Source organism: Kogia breviceps, chromosome 6 (assembly GCF_026419965.1).
Source record: "Kogia breviceps isolate mKogBre1 chromosome 6, mKogBre1 haplotype 1, whole genome shotgun sequence".
In the NCBI taxonomy this organism is placed as follows: domain Eukaryota; kingdom Metazoa; phylum Chordata; class Mammalia; order Artiodactyla; family Physeteridae; genus Kogia; species Kogia breviceps.
The window spans coordinates 55,521,347-55,540,751 of NC_081315.1; the positions used below are offsets into that span (position 1 = coordinate 55,521,347).

Below are 19,405 nucleotides of genomic sequence, written 5' to 3' on the forward strand. Positions count from 1 at the left end.
CGTGCCCCTAGGTTCTTCAGAACCCCCCCCTTTTTTTTTTAGATTCCATATATATGTGTTAGCATACAGTATTTGTTTTTCTCCTTCTGACTTACCTCACTCTGTTTGACAAACTCTAGGTCCATCCACCTCACTAAAAATAACTCAATTTTGTTTCTTTTTATGGCTGAGTAATATTCCATTGTATATATGTGTCACATCTTTATCCATTCATCTGTCGATGGACACATATGGTCACCTTATTTTTGATAAGGGAGGCAAGAATGTACAATGGAGAAAAGACAGCCTCTTCAATAAGTGGTGCTGGGAAAACTGGACAGCTACATGTAAAAGAAAGAAATTAGCATACTCCCTAACACCATACAGAATCCATTCTTATACAGGTATCTCACAATGCTTTTAGGAGAGTTTAGATACAAAGTGTTTATTCTGCCAACGTGCATTAAGTTCCTGTTGTATTCAAAGCATTTTTAGGTAAAGTGACTCCAATATAATGATATAAAGCCTATCTTTAAGACCCTTGAGCACTCTAAAGAATGCGATTTATAAAGGAGCAAAGTGTATGATAAACTTCTTTTCTGGAAAATCATGATTTATATAGGGTACTAACAATTTTCAATGCATTCTAATGCCCAGAATACATAAAACTGGGCAACTGCTTATTTTTACCAGTTGGGCCAACACTCATTGTTGGCTTTAGATAAGCTACTTATCTTCTCTGTGCATTAGTGTTCTCACCTATGAAATGGGGATGATTATAGTATGAGGTAGGATAAGGTTATTGAGAAGATTAAATGAGTTAATTAAATTTTTCAAATCCTTGAAAAAGTGCCCAACACATAGTAAGCACTCAATATGTGTTAAAAACTACCATGATTGTCCTCATCTTCATTGTCACCCTCATCCTAATCCCCATCATCTGTATCCATTTCATGATGGGTCAGGAGCCATTGGGGATCCAAGGTATTCCTAGATGTCTCTAGGTTAGTAGACACTATCATAGCTGGGACCAGTCTTAGTCCTATTAAGAGCCTCTTCCCTAATGTCTGTTTTCCTTATGACCAAAAAATATTCACCCATAGGGAATCTGTGGCATTCATTCTTCCCAAATGTCACTGGTGGCAACAACAACAAAAAATGCTTATTCATACTAATGGTGGCAAATATGAATAAACATGGTCCTTTTCTTCCTTGATCTCTGAATTCCTTTGATGTCTTTTTACAACTTCTATATCATTTGAGCCTCATAATAAAAGCCTTATGACACAGATAAGATAATCCTAATATATTTGTTCATTAATTTTCTAGTAAACTGTATTATACAGAATATAGCCAGTCAAAAATAAATGTCTTAAGAGTCCAAGAACTTTAGGCAATAAGTTTAACTCAAAGGAGAACTATTTTTGTCCTGACTCAGACTCTAGTTATTCTTCCTTTTTCTTTTTTATTTTCAATTGAAGTATAGTTAATTTACAATGTTTTAGGTGTATAGCAAAGTGATTAAGATATATATATATATATATATATATATGTATATATTTCCTGTTTCAGATTCTTTTCCATTATAGGTTATTACAAGATATTGAATATAGTTCTTGTGCTATACAGGAGGTCCTTGTTGTTTACCTATTTTATATATAGTAGTGTGTATCTGTTAATCCCAAACTCCTAGTTTATCCCTCCCCTACTTTTCCCCTTTGGTAACCGTAAGTTTGTTTTCTGTGTCTGTGGGTCTATTTTTGTTTTCTAAATAAGTTCATTTGTACCATTTTTTTTTAGATTCCACATATAAGTGATATTTGTGATATTTGTCTTTGTCTGACTTACTTCACTCAGTATGATGTTCTCCAGGTCCATCCATGTTGCTGCAAATGGAATTATTTAATTCTTTTTTATGGCTGAGTAATATTCCATTTATATATATATATATATATATATATATATATACACACAACATCATCTTTATACATTCATCATTCAATGGACATTTAGGTTGCTTCCAAGTCTTGGCTACAGTAAATAGTGCTGCTATGAACATTGGGGTTCATATATCTTTTCAAATTAGAGTTTTAATCTTTTGTGGATATATGCCCAGGAGTGGGATTGAAGTATCATATGGTAACTCTATTTTTAGTTTTTTAAGGAACCTCCATACTGTTCTCCATAGCGACTATACCAATTTACATTCCCACCAACATTGTAGGAGGGCTCCCTTTTCTAATTATTCTTATGATAGATAAAATTATCAATTTTCCCTAATCTATAGAAGATTAATTTTAAAAGGCAGATGTGATTATCATAGAAAGAGTGTTAGCAATGGAAAAGACAGAATGCCAACGAAAAATGGAAACTAAAAAGGCAAAGCACCCCAATGCTATCTCCCATGGGGGAAGATGAGAGAGTCCAAGCACACCAGACCAGTGATGTGCTATAAATTCTTGGTAATCCTGCCCAAATTCACCTCTGTCCTCACCTTCTCTCAGCTTAGTGATGTCACACAAATACAGAGAAACAAACATGCCTCAATATGGTCAGTGTTTGGCCCATTTTCCTTCCTACCATCTTAGCAAAAATAAACAACCCCCCCATCACCCCCAAACCCAGCCGTTTTCAGCTCTGGATTGTGTAATTTGAAGCGTCTCCACATACAACTGTGCAAGTGACTAAGCTTGAAGGCAGTTACCCAAAGTTTTCCAAAGAAAACTCCTTGGGACTTCATGTACTATCAAATAGTTTAACTTGCCCAAGCACAGGACTGTCAGCATTGCCCTGATTAAGCTTCAGGATATACACCATTAGCAAATTTAAACTGTGCAGAGGTTTTCTAATGAGCTGCAAAATAAAAAGGAGGTAGAAATTTGATAGACACATAGAAGGAGGCCACTTCTCTACCCACATTGTAAAAGAAAAAACACTACTGATGCCATTCAAATGTACACCTGTCCAGTTTTTGCTCTTTACGCCATTCCGCCATGGCTTGTCCATTGCATGTCAAAGCAGACTTTGGAAAGACATTAAAAGCAGAAATGAAAACTGGTGCAAGCAAACATAACCTCAATAAAGCTGTTTTTACGAAAAAGTTCCAAAACAAAATACTTGGACCAGATATGAGAGATCAAAGTGCTGTCCATGGAATTGTTTCCATAATAGATCACAAGTGGTCACAGCTCAAACTGATTTATTTTAAAACTTATACAGCTCCCATTAAGCTGATTCAGTGTGACTCATTTCAAAGATAATTAAAACAAACTAGCTTGACAAACTGATGATTCTCCCCAATGGTGAATTGAAAGAAAAGATTGCAGCCCTTCCAGCAGCTGAGTACACAACTTCCACGTCTTTCATTCCACATTCCATATCCATCCACTGGAGATACTAAATCTGTGATCCTGAGAGAGTAAAGGTGTAAGTTCTGCCCACAGAAACCCAGTGTGGGAAAGAGAACAATAAGAATTGTTAGGGAGTGAGGGAATAGCTCATTTCCTTACACAATTTCATTCAAGGCTCAGAGTTTAAACGAATACCAGAAAAATCTGATACACTGCACTTCAAATATTCTCCCAGTAAGTCTCATTACTGTGGTAAAGAGCAAGCAAAGTTTTCTAGGGTAGTCTTTCTCAACTTTATTATTTTTTTTCTCAGCTTTAAACTAAAGGAGACAATTTATGTTTGTTTCACAGCACTGTTCTGATAAACAATAAGAAAAGGCAAATGGATTCTATGGAAGTCACATCATAAGGAGATTAATTTATAATCTGCCACAGAATATGGAAAGGCATCAATATACCTTGTCTACCTGGGCTTCTGAAACTCATCCTCAAATTGAGTGTTTCCAGGAGCAAGGATTTGAATTTTAATTTGAGAAATTAAAGAAAATATCTTGGGATATCCATCCAAAATCGTGATAGCTTAATGTGCTAATACAGGTAGCTTACTGCAACTCTTTGACGTCTTCCCATAGAGTTCCATATTAATCAAGCATTCATGATTCAAATAATTCAAATGCATCAAAAAGAGCTGGCTGCTCAGAGAACTTTGCAATGACTTCTTAGGTAATATGAAGAGTGATAGCTAGGGCTTCCCTGGTGGCGCAGTGGTTGAGAATCCGCCTGCCGATGCAGGAGACACGGGTTCGTGACCTGGTCCGGGAAGATCCCACATGCCGCGGAGCGGCTGGGCCCGTGAGCCATGGCCGCTGAGCCTGCGCGTCCGCAGCCTGTGCCCCGCAATGGGAGAGGCCACAACAGTGAGAGGCCCGCATACCGCAAAAAAAAAAAAAAAAAAAACAAACAAACAAAAAAGAATGATAGCTAATTTTGCCAAATTCATATCTTGTACAGTTTCCTAAAAGCAGGGCCCCGGGGTAATTTTTACTTTTAAATGATGCTCCTCATCATTTAGAATCATCAGCCCCATCAATCTTCTAGTAACTGAAGGTGAGGGATGCAGGGCTTCATCAGGTTGCCTAAGTCTGTGGTTTCTCTTCTGCCTTCATAAGTACTGGACCCTTTGCCCTTCATTAGCTTGGATGGGAGACTAATCAGAAGTGGTAGATGGAGAGACAGTTCACCCAACAGAGCAGAGGTAATTTAACCACCAGGATTCCATGGGCTTCATTCGGTACTGAATTCTGAGTCCTCTCTTTGTGCTGACACACTGCTGAGCCCCAGATGAATAAAGCGTACTCCTTACCCTTGAGGAGCTCACAGGCTAGAGGGGGAGGCAGGGGTATAAAAATACAGTTAACTGCATGCTCTGAAAGGGATATAGAAAAGTTGTCAGGGCACCTACTACAGGGTCAGAAAAGGCTCTCTGGAGAATGTGTTACTGACCTGAATCTTAAAGGATTGGTGGAAGAGTCTAGCAAATGGATGGCGAGAAGCAGATAGGCTTCCAGGCAGAGAGTCAGGAAAGTAAGAAACTGCATGACATGTGTAGGGAATTATAAAATGTTCAGAATTGCTGGAACCTCACATTTGAGAAAGATTGGCAAGGTGCAAATCATAGTGAGACTTCAGTGTTTTCCCCAAAGGAAAAGTGGGGCTTCCCTCAAGGTGATACCCGATTTTCCTTGGTTATGACCAAAGGTCAGATTGAGGAAAAGGTCCTGGCTGCTCTCTCTCCATCCTCTCTCCTGCTAGAACTCCAGCTCATCTAGTTATGGATAGAAGGATGGATGAAGAGAACGCTTGATACCTCCATGTACACACGAAAAGGAGATGTGTTAGAAAGTCAAGGATTAAAAAGGAAGGGGAGAAGGGAGGGAGGAAGAAAACAATATTTATATCTGTGAGTTCTTTGGGAATATTTATTAATTTTTCTAAAATTTGTAAAGGATAATGAAAATATATATCTCAGCCCCACCTATATATTCAAGGTACACTTGCATAAACCCACACAGAGTACTGTTTTGTGCATTTACTGTACTTCACATGCACTTTGTCCTGATTCTAACAGGACACAGCAATCAGGTGGAACATAATTAAGTCTCCTTTCCAGAAAGCAGGAAAAGCTTTTTGTTCTAAGAAGAGGAGAAATTTAAACTTTATCCCCCCCCCCCATTTTGGTGATAAGACCAGGGCTAATGAAATCTTGCCTTTACATTTTGTTTTTTCTAGTGAAAGAATGCAGTCTCCCAGAAGAGAAGGAATATAGCAGAGAGGTCAAGAGCCAGACTCTGGCACCCACAGACCTGAGGTCCAGTCCAGTTCTGCTACATGGTAATTGGGGATCTTGCACAAACTACCTAACCTCTTAGAGCCCTGGTTTCTGAACACCTACGTCCTAGAGTTGTTGGGGGATTAAATGAGGTTGTATATAAACTTTAGAGCTTTCATCCTTGAGGCACACAAAAAAGGTAAATATGAAGATCATTTTCTAAGGAATTAAAATCATAAAAGGTAGCTCACCTTTTGGAAAAGACATCTGGTGACTTCAGCACAGTGAAAGAGGGGATTTGCTTCTCATCTTGTATTTTCAGCTGTATAGGCTGCTTTACTCCCCAGAAAATGTCCAGCGTTCCTTCAACAATTAGTTTACCATCGTCAGTCTAGGGAAGAAACCAATCATCACAAACACTGTTTTTGTATTATTTATAGAAGGCAAATGTTTTAACTGAAGATGTAGAAATGAAGTCTGTAAGACATCTTAATAGATAAAAAATAAATTCCCAGGTGGGACTGTTTGACTTTTAAATTTATCTACAAAACATTTCTACTTTTGAAACATTCTTTTACTTTTGAAAACAGCTATAAACAGCAAAGTCATAATGGTAATGATATGCCCACCAGAGGGCACAGTACGCTAAGATATTTTCTGAACTCTGCTTCTTCAATTAAGTGGAATTTTAATTCTCTAATTCTATTTAGCTTAAAATTAAAGCAGAATTAAAAACTGTGCTAAAGTAGAAATCAGAAGAACAGCTATTGTTCAGTTTAGTGGCTATTTTCTCATTTCTGAACAGGAAAAATTTAGCTCACAAACTTATACAGAACAAGTGAAATAATGTATGTAAAAACACTGTAAAATAGACAACAAATTATATTTTTGAAAAAATCAATAGCATTTGAGTAATCTCTTTTAAGTTGGAACTATTATAACAAAAGAAGGAAATTCTATGCAAAGAAAAATTAGTAAACAGGATTGAACACTTACTTATCCTGTGGATGTAGATATTAATACCAAAGCACACTCCCATAGAATGTATTTTCTAATCTATTTCTCTCATATATGTAAAAATCTGTTATTAAAGTAGTGTTATTATTATAGTAAATTTGGGAAATATAGAAAGAATATTCCAACTATCCAATAACTACTCTAAAATGCAATAACTACTTGTTATTATGAAAAATCAATAATTAGAAAACATAATAAATATAAACATAAATGACTCAATTCTTATTTGAGAGTATAATGAAAACTCCAGACTCTGGAATCAGACAGACCTGTGTTTGAACTCTGGCTCTGCCATTTCCTAGCCGTGTTCTCTTGGACAAGATGTCAAACACCTATAAAACTGGGCTGCTTCTTCTGAAGAATGAAATGAAATCATAACAATCCTTGATTCATAGGACCTCGTATTTAAAGTGCTCAATAAATGTTATTGCTTATTATTTCTTTGGCTGACAAACCTACTTTGGAGTCACTCCTGAAACAAAGTTTTGCTCTTTTGAGTTCATATATCAGACCACTGTGAGCTCAGGTAACAATCAGTTGTCCTTAACAGCCAAACATAATTTGCTCTCTGAAAGGGCAGTACATGATGCAGAGCCTGCATTTTAGTTATTGATGTATAACATCTTTTCGTGGCTTAATTATACTACAATGAATCCCTTATATCAAAAACTCATAGAATAACTGCTCTTCTGAGGTTATCTAACTTTTGCTTTCAAGAAGAAATACTCCAACTATTATCCGAAAATGAGCTTTTCTCATGTAAGGAATATCAGAATATTTTTTAATTTCAGAAACCATCTCTAGGACTTCCTTGGTGGTGCAGAGGTTAAGAATCCGCCTGCCAATGCAGGGGGCACAGGTTCAAGCCCTGGTCCAGGAGGACTCCGTATGCCATGGAGCAACGAGGCCCGTGTGCCGTAACTACTGAGCCTGTACTCTAGAGCCCATAAGCCACAACTACTGAGCCTGCGTGCCACAACTACTGAAGCCTGTGCACCTAGAGCCTGTGCTCCAAAAGAGAAGCCACTACACTGGGAAGCCTGCACACCGCAACCAGAAATCTGTGCCTGGAATGTGTGTCCCACAGATTTCTACAAGGTTTGCTCCCTGACATCTTTCAGTCTTTGGTCAAATGTTCCTCTTTCCCCATCCACGTAGATTCCTGAGCCCTCTTCCCTGCTTTGTTATTCTCCACAGCCTTTCTTTTTTTGGCTGCATTGGGTCTTCATTGCTGCACGTGGGCTTTCTCTAGTTGCAGCAAGCAGGGGCTACTCTTTGTTGCAGTGCATGGACTTCTCATTGCGGTGGCTTCTCTTGTTGCAGAGCACGGGCTCTAGGTGCGCAGGCTTCAGGAGCTGCAGCATGTAGCTGCAGTAGGCAACTCAGTAGTTGTGTCGCACAGGCTTAGTTGCTCCGCAGCATGTGGGATCTTCCCAGACCAGGGCTCGAGCCTGTGTCCCCTTCATTGACAGGCGGATTCTTAACCACTGTGCCACCAGGGAAGTCCCTCTCCACAGCCTTTATCGCCATTGGATACACAGTTTACTTTTTTGTTTCTTTTCTGACTACTAAAATGTAAGCAGCATGAAGGCAGGACATTGTCTAGTTTCTTCATTGCTATGTCTCTAGCTTTTAGAACAAAGTCTGCTGTGTTGTATACAATAAATATTCATTAAGTTAATTAATCAGAGATTTAGAAAGCTACATGCTATTCTCCATGGACTGCCCCTTTTAACAGTGTCCATCGTTGTAACTAAGTCAGAGACTTGGAAAATTCCGGATTCTAACTTTATTGACGGTGGGTAAAGATGGAAAGATTAAGCAATCTGATATTCTCACTGTATACTTTACTGCATACAGTTTTTAAAAATTATGTAAGACAGGACATTTTATTCTAAAAAATCATATGACTTTTGCAGATTGAGCACTGATTCACAGAATAGGAAATGACATGTCTCAACTTATATGTTTGTCACATCAAAATTCAAACATTTTCCTAAAGGAAACGAACTTCTTAACATCATGAATTCTGTGGAAACAACTGAATTAAAATATAAAATCATATTCTTAAAGTTTTGATCTTTTCTTAAATTTTATATTTTTACAGTTACCTATATGAGAGATCTAAGATATAGGATAATATTGAAATAATTAAAAATTAGGCCATTAAAAAAATTTAGGCCCATTTCTTGATAAAGGGAATAGTTATTTCCTACTTCTGTAGGAAATTGCATTTGGGAAGGTAATTGAAATGTCCAATCAAACTAAATTACTTAAGCTCACTAGTAAAGGCCAGAGAGGTCTATAAATTTCCTTCTGTTCCAATTGCAGATTTAAGCCAATGGTGGTCTAAAGTCAATGCTGATCTTCATTTGAAGATCTGAATCATAGGTAGAAAGTTCTAATGTTCCCTAGGACCAGGAAGATATTGTAAAGATGTGAAGTGAGTCCCATTAGAATACAAAACTGAGTAGGAAGACCCGTGGAGAATGAGGCATTAAAAAAACCAATCTAAGGCCACTTTGTATAGTAGCCTGCCAGTTGCAACCTTAAAAATGCTTGCTGAATTGTTTCTAGGATAGATTTTTAATGGAATTGCTGTTCAAAAGATGTTCATACTCTGTTTTTAAGGTAGAAAGCAAATATGTCATTAAAGTTATTTTAAACGTTTTCCCATTCTAAAAAATACTTGAAAAGTCACAGATGTTTCAGGACTAGGATTTTGCAATATTGTTTAAAACTGAAAAATCATGATCAAGTTAAAGATTCACCTGCTTCTCCCAGACGTTTTGCGTTATGGACTCCAACTTATCCTGACTTCTCTGTACTTTTATGGATTTTTTTCTCCTGTGAATCAAACTGTACTGCATTTCTTTGACCGGCTTACCTGTCCATATAAAATATGCAGATTTTTCTGGTTCCTATAAAAGATGTTATAGGTCTTCAATAAAGAATTAAGTTGTTCCCTAAAAAAACAATATTACATTCAGTTACATTCAGTCTTAGGCTCTTTAATGGTAGAAGGCAATAATGGTGTCTTCAGTTCAAAAAGGTATGAGGTAGGAAAAAATGGTTCAATGGAATCTTTACTATTCTGTCATTTTAATATAGGTCATTGAAAACTGAAGCCTTCTTAGGACATCAACAAATGTTGAAGGTGTTAATTCATAAATAAATAATCAAAGTAAAACAAATAAAATCTGGTCTTAGGTGGTTACTTTCCCTTAGTGAAGATGTGTGTTAATAATTTCAAAGTTGAATTTGATTTTTTAAAAGTCCTTCAAAATTTTGCATAATGAAGAAACGACTGACTGCAAAGAGCTGTTTGAATTGAATTTATAATCTAAAGCAGTGGTTCTCAACCCATTTAAGTCACAGTATCTTTCGAAAACCTGATGAAAGCTTTGGCTTCCCTGCGGGGGGTGGAGTGGGTTAATCCTGTATATAAACACATAGTTTTGCATATTCAATTTGTAGTAGCTAGTTTTTGTGCTATTTTGAAAGACTTTCCTGATAAACAAGGAAGGAGTTATTTTCCACATGGTGTAAGTATACGTTCTTTTTATCTGACAGTAACAAACTGACATTTAAAAATATTCTTTGTTTAAAATTCTGGAGGAAAAGGGAATTCACTGCCTGTCCAGTGGTTAGGACTCCAGGCTTTCATGGCCAAGGGCCCAGGTTTGACTGCTGTTCAGGGAACTAAGACCCGCAAGCTGTGTAGTGTGGCCCCCCCCCAAAAAAAAATTCTGGAGTATATACATCAAAATATTTCTAGTGGCTGGTAGGATTTGAGATGATTTTGAATATTTTTCTACTGTCCTCTCCGTTGTCAAGTTCTTCCCAGGGTTGTTGTTTTATAAAATTTTGAGTTAGTTTTATTTTGACAGTTAACAATTAAAATATTTTCATCAGAGAATAAATAAATAAATAACCAAAGGATGGAAAATGACTGCAGACAAAGTGGTGAGGAGAGTGTTCTGTAGCAGGAGACAGCTGTAAAAGAGATTTCGTTTCACATTCCTCTTTTGTTGTACAACATTTAATCAACCTAATTTAAGCACCTAGTATGTGCCTGACCTTATGCTTTCCACTGGAGATACAGCAACAGTTCAGGAATGGTTGTTGCTCCTGAGCGTCCTACCCTCCGTGGCAGGTGGGTTCTGGCAACGGGAATGCTGGTTCCTGCCACACCTCCATCCTCCCCTAGTGCTACCACAGCTGAAGATGCTGCTCTCACTCACCTTGCTGGTCCAAGCTATCTTCTCTCACCTGCATTATGGCAAAAGCCTCCTAAAAGCCTCCCCTGTACTTGTCGTCTATTCTCAACAGCAGGAGTTGTTTTAAAACAAACCTGATCACCTCTCTCCTTTGCTCAAAGCTCTTCAATATCTTCTCATCATTAGAATAAAAGCCAATATCCTTCCAATGACTTCAAAGGCCAGTTGTGATCTGATCCCTGTTACACCTTCCATCTCTCTCTCTTTTTTTTTTTTTTTTGGCAGTAGCGGGCCTCTCCTGTTGCAGAGCACAGGCTCTGGACACACAGGCTCAGCAGCCATGGCTCACGGGCCCAGCCACTCCGTGGTATGTGGGATCTTCCCGGACCAGGGCACGAACCCGTGTCCCCTGCATTGGCAGGCGGACTCTCAACCACTGCACCACCAGGGAAGCCCCATCTCATTTCTACTTCTCGTTCCTTCACTCACTGAACTCTAGCTGCTGGAGTCCTTGATGTTCCTTGAGTACTCCAGGTACATTCTGACCCCAGGGCCTTTGTACATGCTGATACCTCTGCCCAGAATGACTTCCCCCACGCCATCACACTGTTAGTGCGTTCATTGTTTTTAGCTATTTACTCCAAAGTCACCTGCTCAAGGAGTCCTTCTTGACAACCAAATCTGAAAGTTTGCCTTCTCCCAACATTCATATCCTGCTTTCCTCCTTACTTCTGCCCCTTGGTCACCATCTAACCTTGAATATATTTTATTTATTTATCTTATATTCTGTCTCCTTCACTAGACTGTAGCTCCAAGAGACTAGGCTTGCTTTCATGTTATGTTCACACTATGTTTCATGTGCCTGGAAGAGATCATGGCACATGGTGAGAACTCAACAAACACTGGTTGAATGAAATGATCAGAAGAAGTCTTATTCCTAAAATAAAACCAAACATATCAACAGGTGGAAAGCTTTTTTATATAAGTTGTTTTATGGGGAAGACATCTCATGATATTAAACTTCCAGATACAGTAATTGCTAAAATCCCTTTGATCTTCAATACCTGTCTCCCTCCCATAAGAATACTTGGCTCAGGGGCTTCCCTGGTGGTGCAGTGGTTGAGAGCCCGCCTGGAGATGCAGGGGACATGGGTTCGTGCCCCGGTCTGGAAAGATCCCACATGCCGTGGAGCGGCTGGGCCCGTGAGCCATGGCCGCTGAGCCTGCACGTCCGGAGCCTGTGCTCCGCAACGGGAGAGGCCACAGCAGTGAGAGGCCCGCGTACCGCAAAAAAAAAAAAAAAAAAAAAAAAAAAAAAAAAAGCAAAAGAGTTGGGACTCTAAGAGTAGAACATGTAAAATGGGGAATGGTGAGTGATGAAGAAGCAGGCAGGAACCTTGTGAACCATTTTAAGAAGCTTAAAATTCACCCTGCAGGAAATGGGCACTTACTGGAGATAAGCTCCTAAGGGCCAATAGGGAGCTTATGGAAGACAGATTTCAGGACAAAACAACACGGAGGCAGCAAGATGAGTGGAACAATTGCAATGGTATTGGGGTAGAGAGCCAAGGCTATGTTCTCTGGAAAGGTGATCAAATGTCCCTCATGTACAGAAGAATCTAAAGTCTAGAAGAGACCTAAAATAAGTATAGGGATTATTTGGTTTAGGAGATCCAAAGGCCACCACTAAAGTGTTATCTAGGCAGTCCCTAGTCAGGGAAGGGAAGACTGATTTAATATACATGGTGACTTGTCAGTGGTAATTATAATGTATTTTTTAGGATTTAACTTAAATGTTACCTATGGACCTCCCTATCTCATAAAAAAGGAAAAGAATCATCTGTATACTTTTCCCTCTTAGCCCCAAAGAGTCCCCCACCAGCCTAGACCAGACTGCTTAGCAACTGTTCAGCTGCCCTAACAAAGCTATAAAGTGGGTGATAAGAAATGAATTCCATATCCAGTCTTCTCAGTTTACAAATTTGTCTAGAAGCCACAGGGACACCCAAGAAGTCGGCATGGTACAAACAGCCTGTATATCAATACTTTATGTGTGATACATAAATTGATTTTCTAAGACGAGCTTGGTTTTCTCGAACATGAAATACTGTATCATAATATATTGTAAGGATTTTAAAAAAACATTATCACATACTATATAACATGAATAGTGTTTTTATAAAACTAAGGAATAGCAAACTTCCATGTACACTGGACCTCTAACTAAATGAACACATAGAATCTTAAGCTTCCCCGGGACAGAAGCTGGCACTGTGCACTGACAGGACGGAGAGGGGACCCTGATAGATGCAGGTGGACACCCAGAATTCGTCATTACAGCTCCTGGGTGAGTGCTAACCAGGGCAAGACTTAACATGGGGGGGCGACAGGTATAGGGGAAATATGCCAGGGCTCCTGCTCCTTTGAGGTCCCCTGTTCCTGTAAGGCTCCCAGCTCAGTTCTAATGAGCAAAAGTGGATCCAGAGTTGACTGTAAAATGCTTAGGTGTACTTTGCACTTTGTGGGCTGAATTGCATCTGCCCATCAGATGGGAATTACCCACGTTCTGACGTTTGTCATGAATAATGGGCTGAGCAAGAGAGGAGTTCCTCAATCTTATCACGCTATTTGGCCAGAAGAAACACTTTGTATTTCATTTTATAAACTGTAATATGCATTGACATATTGGACAGTATGATGAGTGGAAATGAGTTAAGCCCTGCATCCATAGATAGAATGAATGTCAAATTTTAGTTGTAATAAGAGTTCTCCCTCATTTTAGTGATGATTTACAGCATAATTCAGTGGCTATCTGATCCTTTTCCTGGAAACCAGAAAACCCCGTCTCATTCTTTACTAAGTGATTCTTACAATTTGGACAAAGGCAAACCAGAAATACTGTTGTGTACTGTAGCCCAACACCAGCTTCAGAGATTTGCCACATGACACAAAATAAACTTCAGTGGAAAATACAACCCCGTGTAGTCACCAAAGGCAGATTTGGCCATGGCTGTGCTTCCTGAGTTTGTGTTATTTCTGCCTCTTGGAGACTTGCTGAAAAATGTTCAGGCTCCCAGCCAGGCAGCCACTGAACCACATAGTGACAGCAGCACTAGAGACAGCATTCTGCAGTGTGTATTGCCATGTTTAAGAGCAGAAACCTAAAACATTCGAAAGAGTCTTTTCAAAGAGATGAGAAATTGAGGCAGAATAAAAATGCTAGCTTGCTCTCTTACACAGTCACCCCTCCCAATTTTGTTCATAATGTTACATTTTAGCAATGAGATTAACTGTTTAATGTCACGTTCAAAAAACTGAATTTAAAACTTAACTCATTTATTTTTACAAAAAACATATCAACATGTAAAGATAGCAAATTGATCATTTTCTGGGAATTATGGTTGTGATTTTTTATTTTATGTGTTGTAGTTCTGTATACTTTTCAAACTCTATATAGTAAGTGCATAATACAGTCATAATGTTTTCATAAGTTTTCTTCCATAAATATGTAATATGAACTCCTGTATGTTTTTGGAAAGGGGAACCAGGAAATATGCGGACAAAAGAATGAGTAAAGCCTTATCATTAAGCTCTTTGCCAAGACAAACCATCATTCCATATTACTGACGTCTGCAAGCAGTAGCAGAGTCCTCTTAACCCGCGTTATCCTTCGTCACTGTCAACTTGAATCCCGGAATTAAAATTGCAAACTCCTGCCACCCCTCTTCCATAAGTGGCTACAGCTCCAGTTCTTTTTGTCTTTGGCCTCATCTCCTGGCTCAAATGATGAGGAAAGAAGACTGCTTTTCAACCTTTGCTTAGAGAGTTTCTTCAACTAGCAAAGTAGGTTATTCATTTCCATTGCAAATGAAGGGATTGGGTTCCACAGTTTGAATACTGAGAAGCTGGGAAGGGAACGGCTATCTCGATTGAAGCAAAAATGCAAAATCTAAATGATCAGGGAGTCCTGAATTTGTTTAACTCTCCCGACTTCCTTCAAAGGGCTGCCCTTTTTGAAAAGGAAGGGTTTTGAACATCTTAGCAACTCTGCTCAAGTATCATTAATTATTGCTGGTGGTTAGGATGGTGGTGCCTGTGATTTGTTTGCCTTTTTCTTCCAAGCAGTTCTATTCTAGACCCTAAGTCTCTGTCAGTGCTGACAATTGATAATAAAAAGGACCTGGGAGTTTCCTGAAATCCATTAGTAGTCTAATCAATAAGGTAATATAACTAGACTTGTCTCACCTCCACCACATAACCACCCTCTGGCTGCTTTTGGCCATTTTGTGACTTTTGTATTTTCTGAGGCATACATCTTTTTAAGATTACCCCTGTAAACAATGGCCCTGGAGCCATTAATGAATACATCTATCAACTTCTCTCAGGTCCTTAACACCTAGAACTCAGATAAGAGCAAAAGGATTAAAGATTAAGGTATAATTTCACAATATTAAAAAGAAATTTGAAGTGACTGATGGCTAGTCGGTTGATAGAAAATAAAAACCCCCCAAATGTTTTCTTGATTATGAAAACTCCACTGTTTAAGAGAGGAGCTGTAGCTACTCAGAACAATGTCACTAGATGTTGGTAAGACATGGAAGAGGGGATAAAAAGGGAGAGGCAAAGAAGGATTGTATCATTTATTAAAATGCTCGTGCTTCTAAAGAAGACAGGAATGTGCTTTAGAACTGATATCTGATTTTTTTTTTTTTTTTTTGGTGGTACGCGGGCCTCTCACTGTTGTGGCCTCTCCCATTGCGGAGCACAGGCTCCGGACGCACAGGCTCAGCGGCCATGGCTCACAGGCCCAGCCGCTCCGCCGCATGTGGGATCTTCCCGGACCGGGGCACGAACCCGTATCCCCTGCATCGGCAGGCGGACTCTCAACCACTGCGCCACCAGGGAAGCCCCTGATATCTAATTTTGAAGAGAATTCGTTTATAAGCGTAACTATCAGATTTTATATTTTAACACCCTAGCTTGTTTTCTAACAACCTCAGATAAAGGAAGACACTTATCTACTCTCTTTCCCTCTATGGTTTGGCTTCTGAAGATTTTTATGAAAAATATTTAATTCACAGTCTATTATTCCAGTTGGCGGCTGCAATGAGCAGCTTCCGCATCAGACCTTGGTTTCTGTTATCACATGCAGCTGACTTCCTAAGGGCAGCCCAAGCAGTTTGTGGACAGGGAAGAAAGAATGAGGGAAGTCTATGCTCTACGATCTCCTTTTCTGGCCTGAAACACAGAGAAGTATGGTCTCTGGCTCACAGCCCTGACACTATTTGCAAATCAGTACTGATTTTTCTATTCTATTCTAATCCAAAGTAGGGACTTGAAACTACCTCCACTTTGATGGAAAAGTCTGTTTCTTGTTGTATCTGATGGTTTTGGAGAGAACAAAGAAATATTTAGTGCCCAAGAAAAAGCTGTTTGAAAACTACAGAAAAATTATGTGCCCTGAATGTGTGGACAACATGAAGCACAGTGGTAGATGTGCTATGTTAGATAAATGGTTCTAAAACCGGACCTGAAGGGCTTGTTGAAACAGATCATGAGTGGCACCTCCAAAGTTTCTTATTGAGTTATGTCTGGTGTGGGTCCTGAGAATTTACATTTTGTTTGTTTGTTTGTTGTTTTGCGGTACGCGGGCCTCTCACTGTTGCGGCCTCTCCCGTTGCGGAGCACAGGCTCCGGACGCGCAGGCTCAGCGGCCATGGCTCACGGGCCCAGCCGCTCCGCGGCACGTGGGATCTTCCCGGACCGGGGCACAAACCCGTGTCCCCTGCATCGGCAGGTGGACTCCCAACCACTGCGCCACCAGGGAAGCCCTCCCAGGTGATTCTGATGCTGCTAGTCCAGAGACCACACTTTTGAGATCCATTCTTTTAGATCTCAGGATGCTGAGAATCATGGTGATATTATTCTTTTGGGGGAAGGGAAGTCTATCAAATGGCAGGTTGCAGGTTGAACTAGGTGGACATTCCAACTGAAACTAAAATAGTTACATATAACCAGCCTGCTAACACTTCTGCCCTTTCCTCCTCTGTTACTGAAGTAAGAGGCCAGAGAACACTGTCCTTGCAGACATTCTTTGGGAGGAGGTTTGTTCTAGTTTCCTATTGCTGCTGTAACAAATTACTACAAACCTAGTGGCTTTAAACAACATAAACATATTATCTTACAGTTCTACAGGTCAAATACAGGTCTCACTGGCTATAACCAAGGTGTCAGCAAGGCTGTACTTCTTCTGAAGGCTCTAGGGGAGAATACATTTCCTTGCTTTCTCCACTTTCCACAGCCTACCCACATTCCTTGGCTTCCAGATCCCTTTTCCATCTTCAAAGCCAGCAGTGGCTATACAATCCTTCCCACTCCATCCCTCTGACATGGAATCTTCTCACACAATTCTCCTACCCTCCCACATTTAAGGACCCTTATGATAACATTGGGCCCATCTGGATAATCTCCCATTTTTAAGGCTAATGGATTACCATCCTTAATTCCATCTGCAACCTTAATTCCCTTTTGCGACATAACGTAAAATATTCACAGGTTCAGGGGATTAGGAAGTAGACATCTTTAGGAGGTGATTATTCTATCATGAGATTCAAGGATGACTCCTATCCAAATATTGTCTGAATACTTGGGAGGCATCTTGTTAGAAATCAGAATCTGTATTTTAACCGAGATCCCCAGGAAATTTGCATGTATTTTAAAATGGAGAGAAGCCCTGATATAATCACCTTGCCACTAGGTATGAAACAGTATTTAAGGGTAACATATGTCAAGTCAAAATACTAAAGTCCTGATTTAGTTCCTTGATGCTGATACTCCCATACGCACACAACATCAACAAAAGTTTATTGAGGGATTACTATGTAACAGACAATGTAATAGATGCTGGGGAGACTGCAATATTTAAAACCAATGGGGCCCCTGCAGTGATGGGAGTTGCTTTCTGGAGGAGGAAGATAGAAAAAAAAAAAAAAAAAAAAGAGCAAATAAAGAAATATGTTGATTTTACATAGGGGTAAGTTCCATAAGAACAATAAAACATCATCCTGTGATGCAGCAGATGAAAGCGGGCATTTTAGAAAAGGTGATCAGGAGGCCTGAAATATTAAACTGACACCTGAATAATGGGAAGGAGCTAGCCCTGTGAAGAGTCAAAGAAAGTGTCCTGAGGCAAGAGATGCCGGTGTCACATCTTGTGTGCAGGACTAAGCTTGACGTGTTTAAAGGAGAAAAACAAGGGAAGAATGGCTCAAGATGAGGTTCTAAAGGTTCTCCAGGCCAGATTGCATTGGGCCTTAGAGACTCCTTATGGTAAGTAGTCTGCGATAGGAAGCTTTGAAGGGTTCAAGCAGGACGCTGTGACTACATTGTAAAGAGACGTTCTGGCTGCTGGGGGAGGATGGATTACGGAGACAGGGAATGGAAGCTGGCAGCCCGATTAGGAGGCAGTTATAGTTGTCCAGGCAAGAGATAGTGGTGGCTTGGACTAGATGGTGAGAAGTGGTTGGATACTGGAGGTAGAGTTGATGGGACTCGCTGTGGGGCTGGGTGTAGAAATGAGGAAATGAAACAATTACATTGGTTTCTAGCTTCCTGTTAGGATCTTGCTTCTCATTTTTCCATGATTTAAACTTTTAGGCCTCTCTCTAATACGTGCCCTACAGACTGTTTTTTGAAGCCAGTTAAAAAGTAAACACAGATGTGTCACACAACACGCATCATGATTGGAGCAGATGCAGGCTGACTGTAAAAGAACACGCTTTGTGTATGAACAGCTGGGAAATTTTGTGCTTGTTGAGGATGATTACCTTGACATCACAGTCTGATGCCCCTTGTTTCCTTGAGATGGGGAAACTATTCTGTTAAACCTTTCGGACTGATATGACTTTCAGCCACTTGGACCGTCCGGATTGTTACTAGAGTGTCTGAAACACAACAGGTGGTCAGCGATCCTTGGGGCCATCTAGGTGAGCATGAACTAGAGACAGGGCTTTCCTTACAGGGCTTTTATGGTACTCTTCTGTAATGCCGCCGTGACTTTGACCACTGATTCTCTTTACATCAGAAAATATATATTAAGCAGCCTCCTTGCTTCTATTCTGGGCATCCTCCATCTACTCTTCACACTCTCTCCAGAGTATGTAGAACATACATAAGCATATCATCTGCTTTGGTTAACATCCTTAAATGTCTCTCTACTGCTCTTGGTATAAAAACCCCAAATCCTAATCACAGCAGGTAAAATCCTGCTTGGTCTCTCTTCCTCTTTAGCCTCTTTTACAGAGATGCTTTTTCCTGTGTCCTGCACCTCAACCATACTGGGAACTTTCACTGGCTGGAACTCTGTACTCTCTCTGGCCATGAAGATGTCAGGCTGGCTCCCTGGGTCAGGCATGCTCTCCTGCTGACTCTCTTAAACTTGTTAGCTTGGGCTTCCCTGGTGGTGCAGTGGTTGAGAGTCCACCCGCCGATGCAGGGGACGCAGGTTCACG

At 39.9% G+C, this 19,405-nt stretch overlaps 1 protein-coding gene across 3 annotated transcripts in view; it reads right to left on the reverse strand.

The window, feature by feature from the left end:
- The window catches only part of RASSF6 (Ras association domain family member 6), a 60,461-nt gene that overhangs the window by 20,156 nt on the left and 20,900 nt on the right, over window positions 1-19,405 (reverse strand). For all 3 annotated transcript variants that reach the window (XM_067036930.1, XM_067036931.1, XM_067036929.1), the window contains exons 3-4: window positions 9,563-9,641; window positions 5,910-6,049 (exon numbers count right to left, since the gene is read on the reverse strand). In XM_067036930.1, coding sequence (XP_066893031.1) covers window positions 5,910-6,049; window positions 9,563-9,641 — 219 coding nt within the window. The remainder of the gene's footprint in view (window positions 1-5,909; window positions 6,050-9,562; window positions 9,642-19,405) is intronic.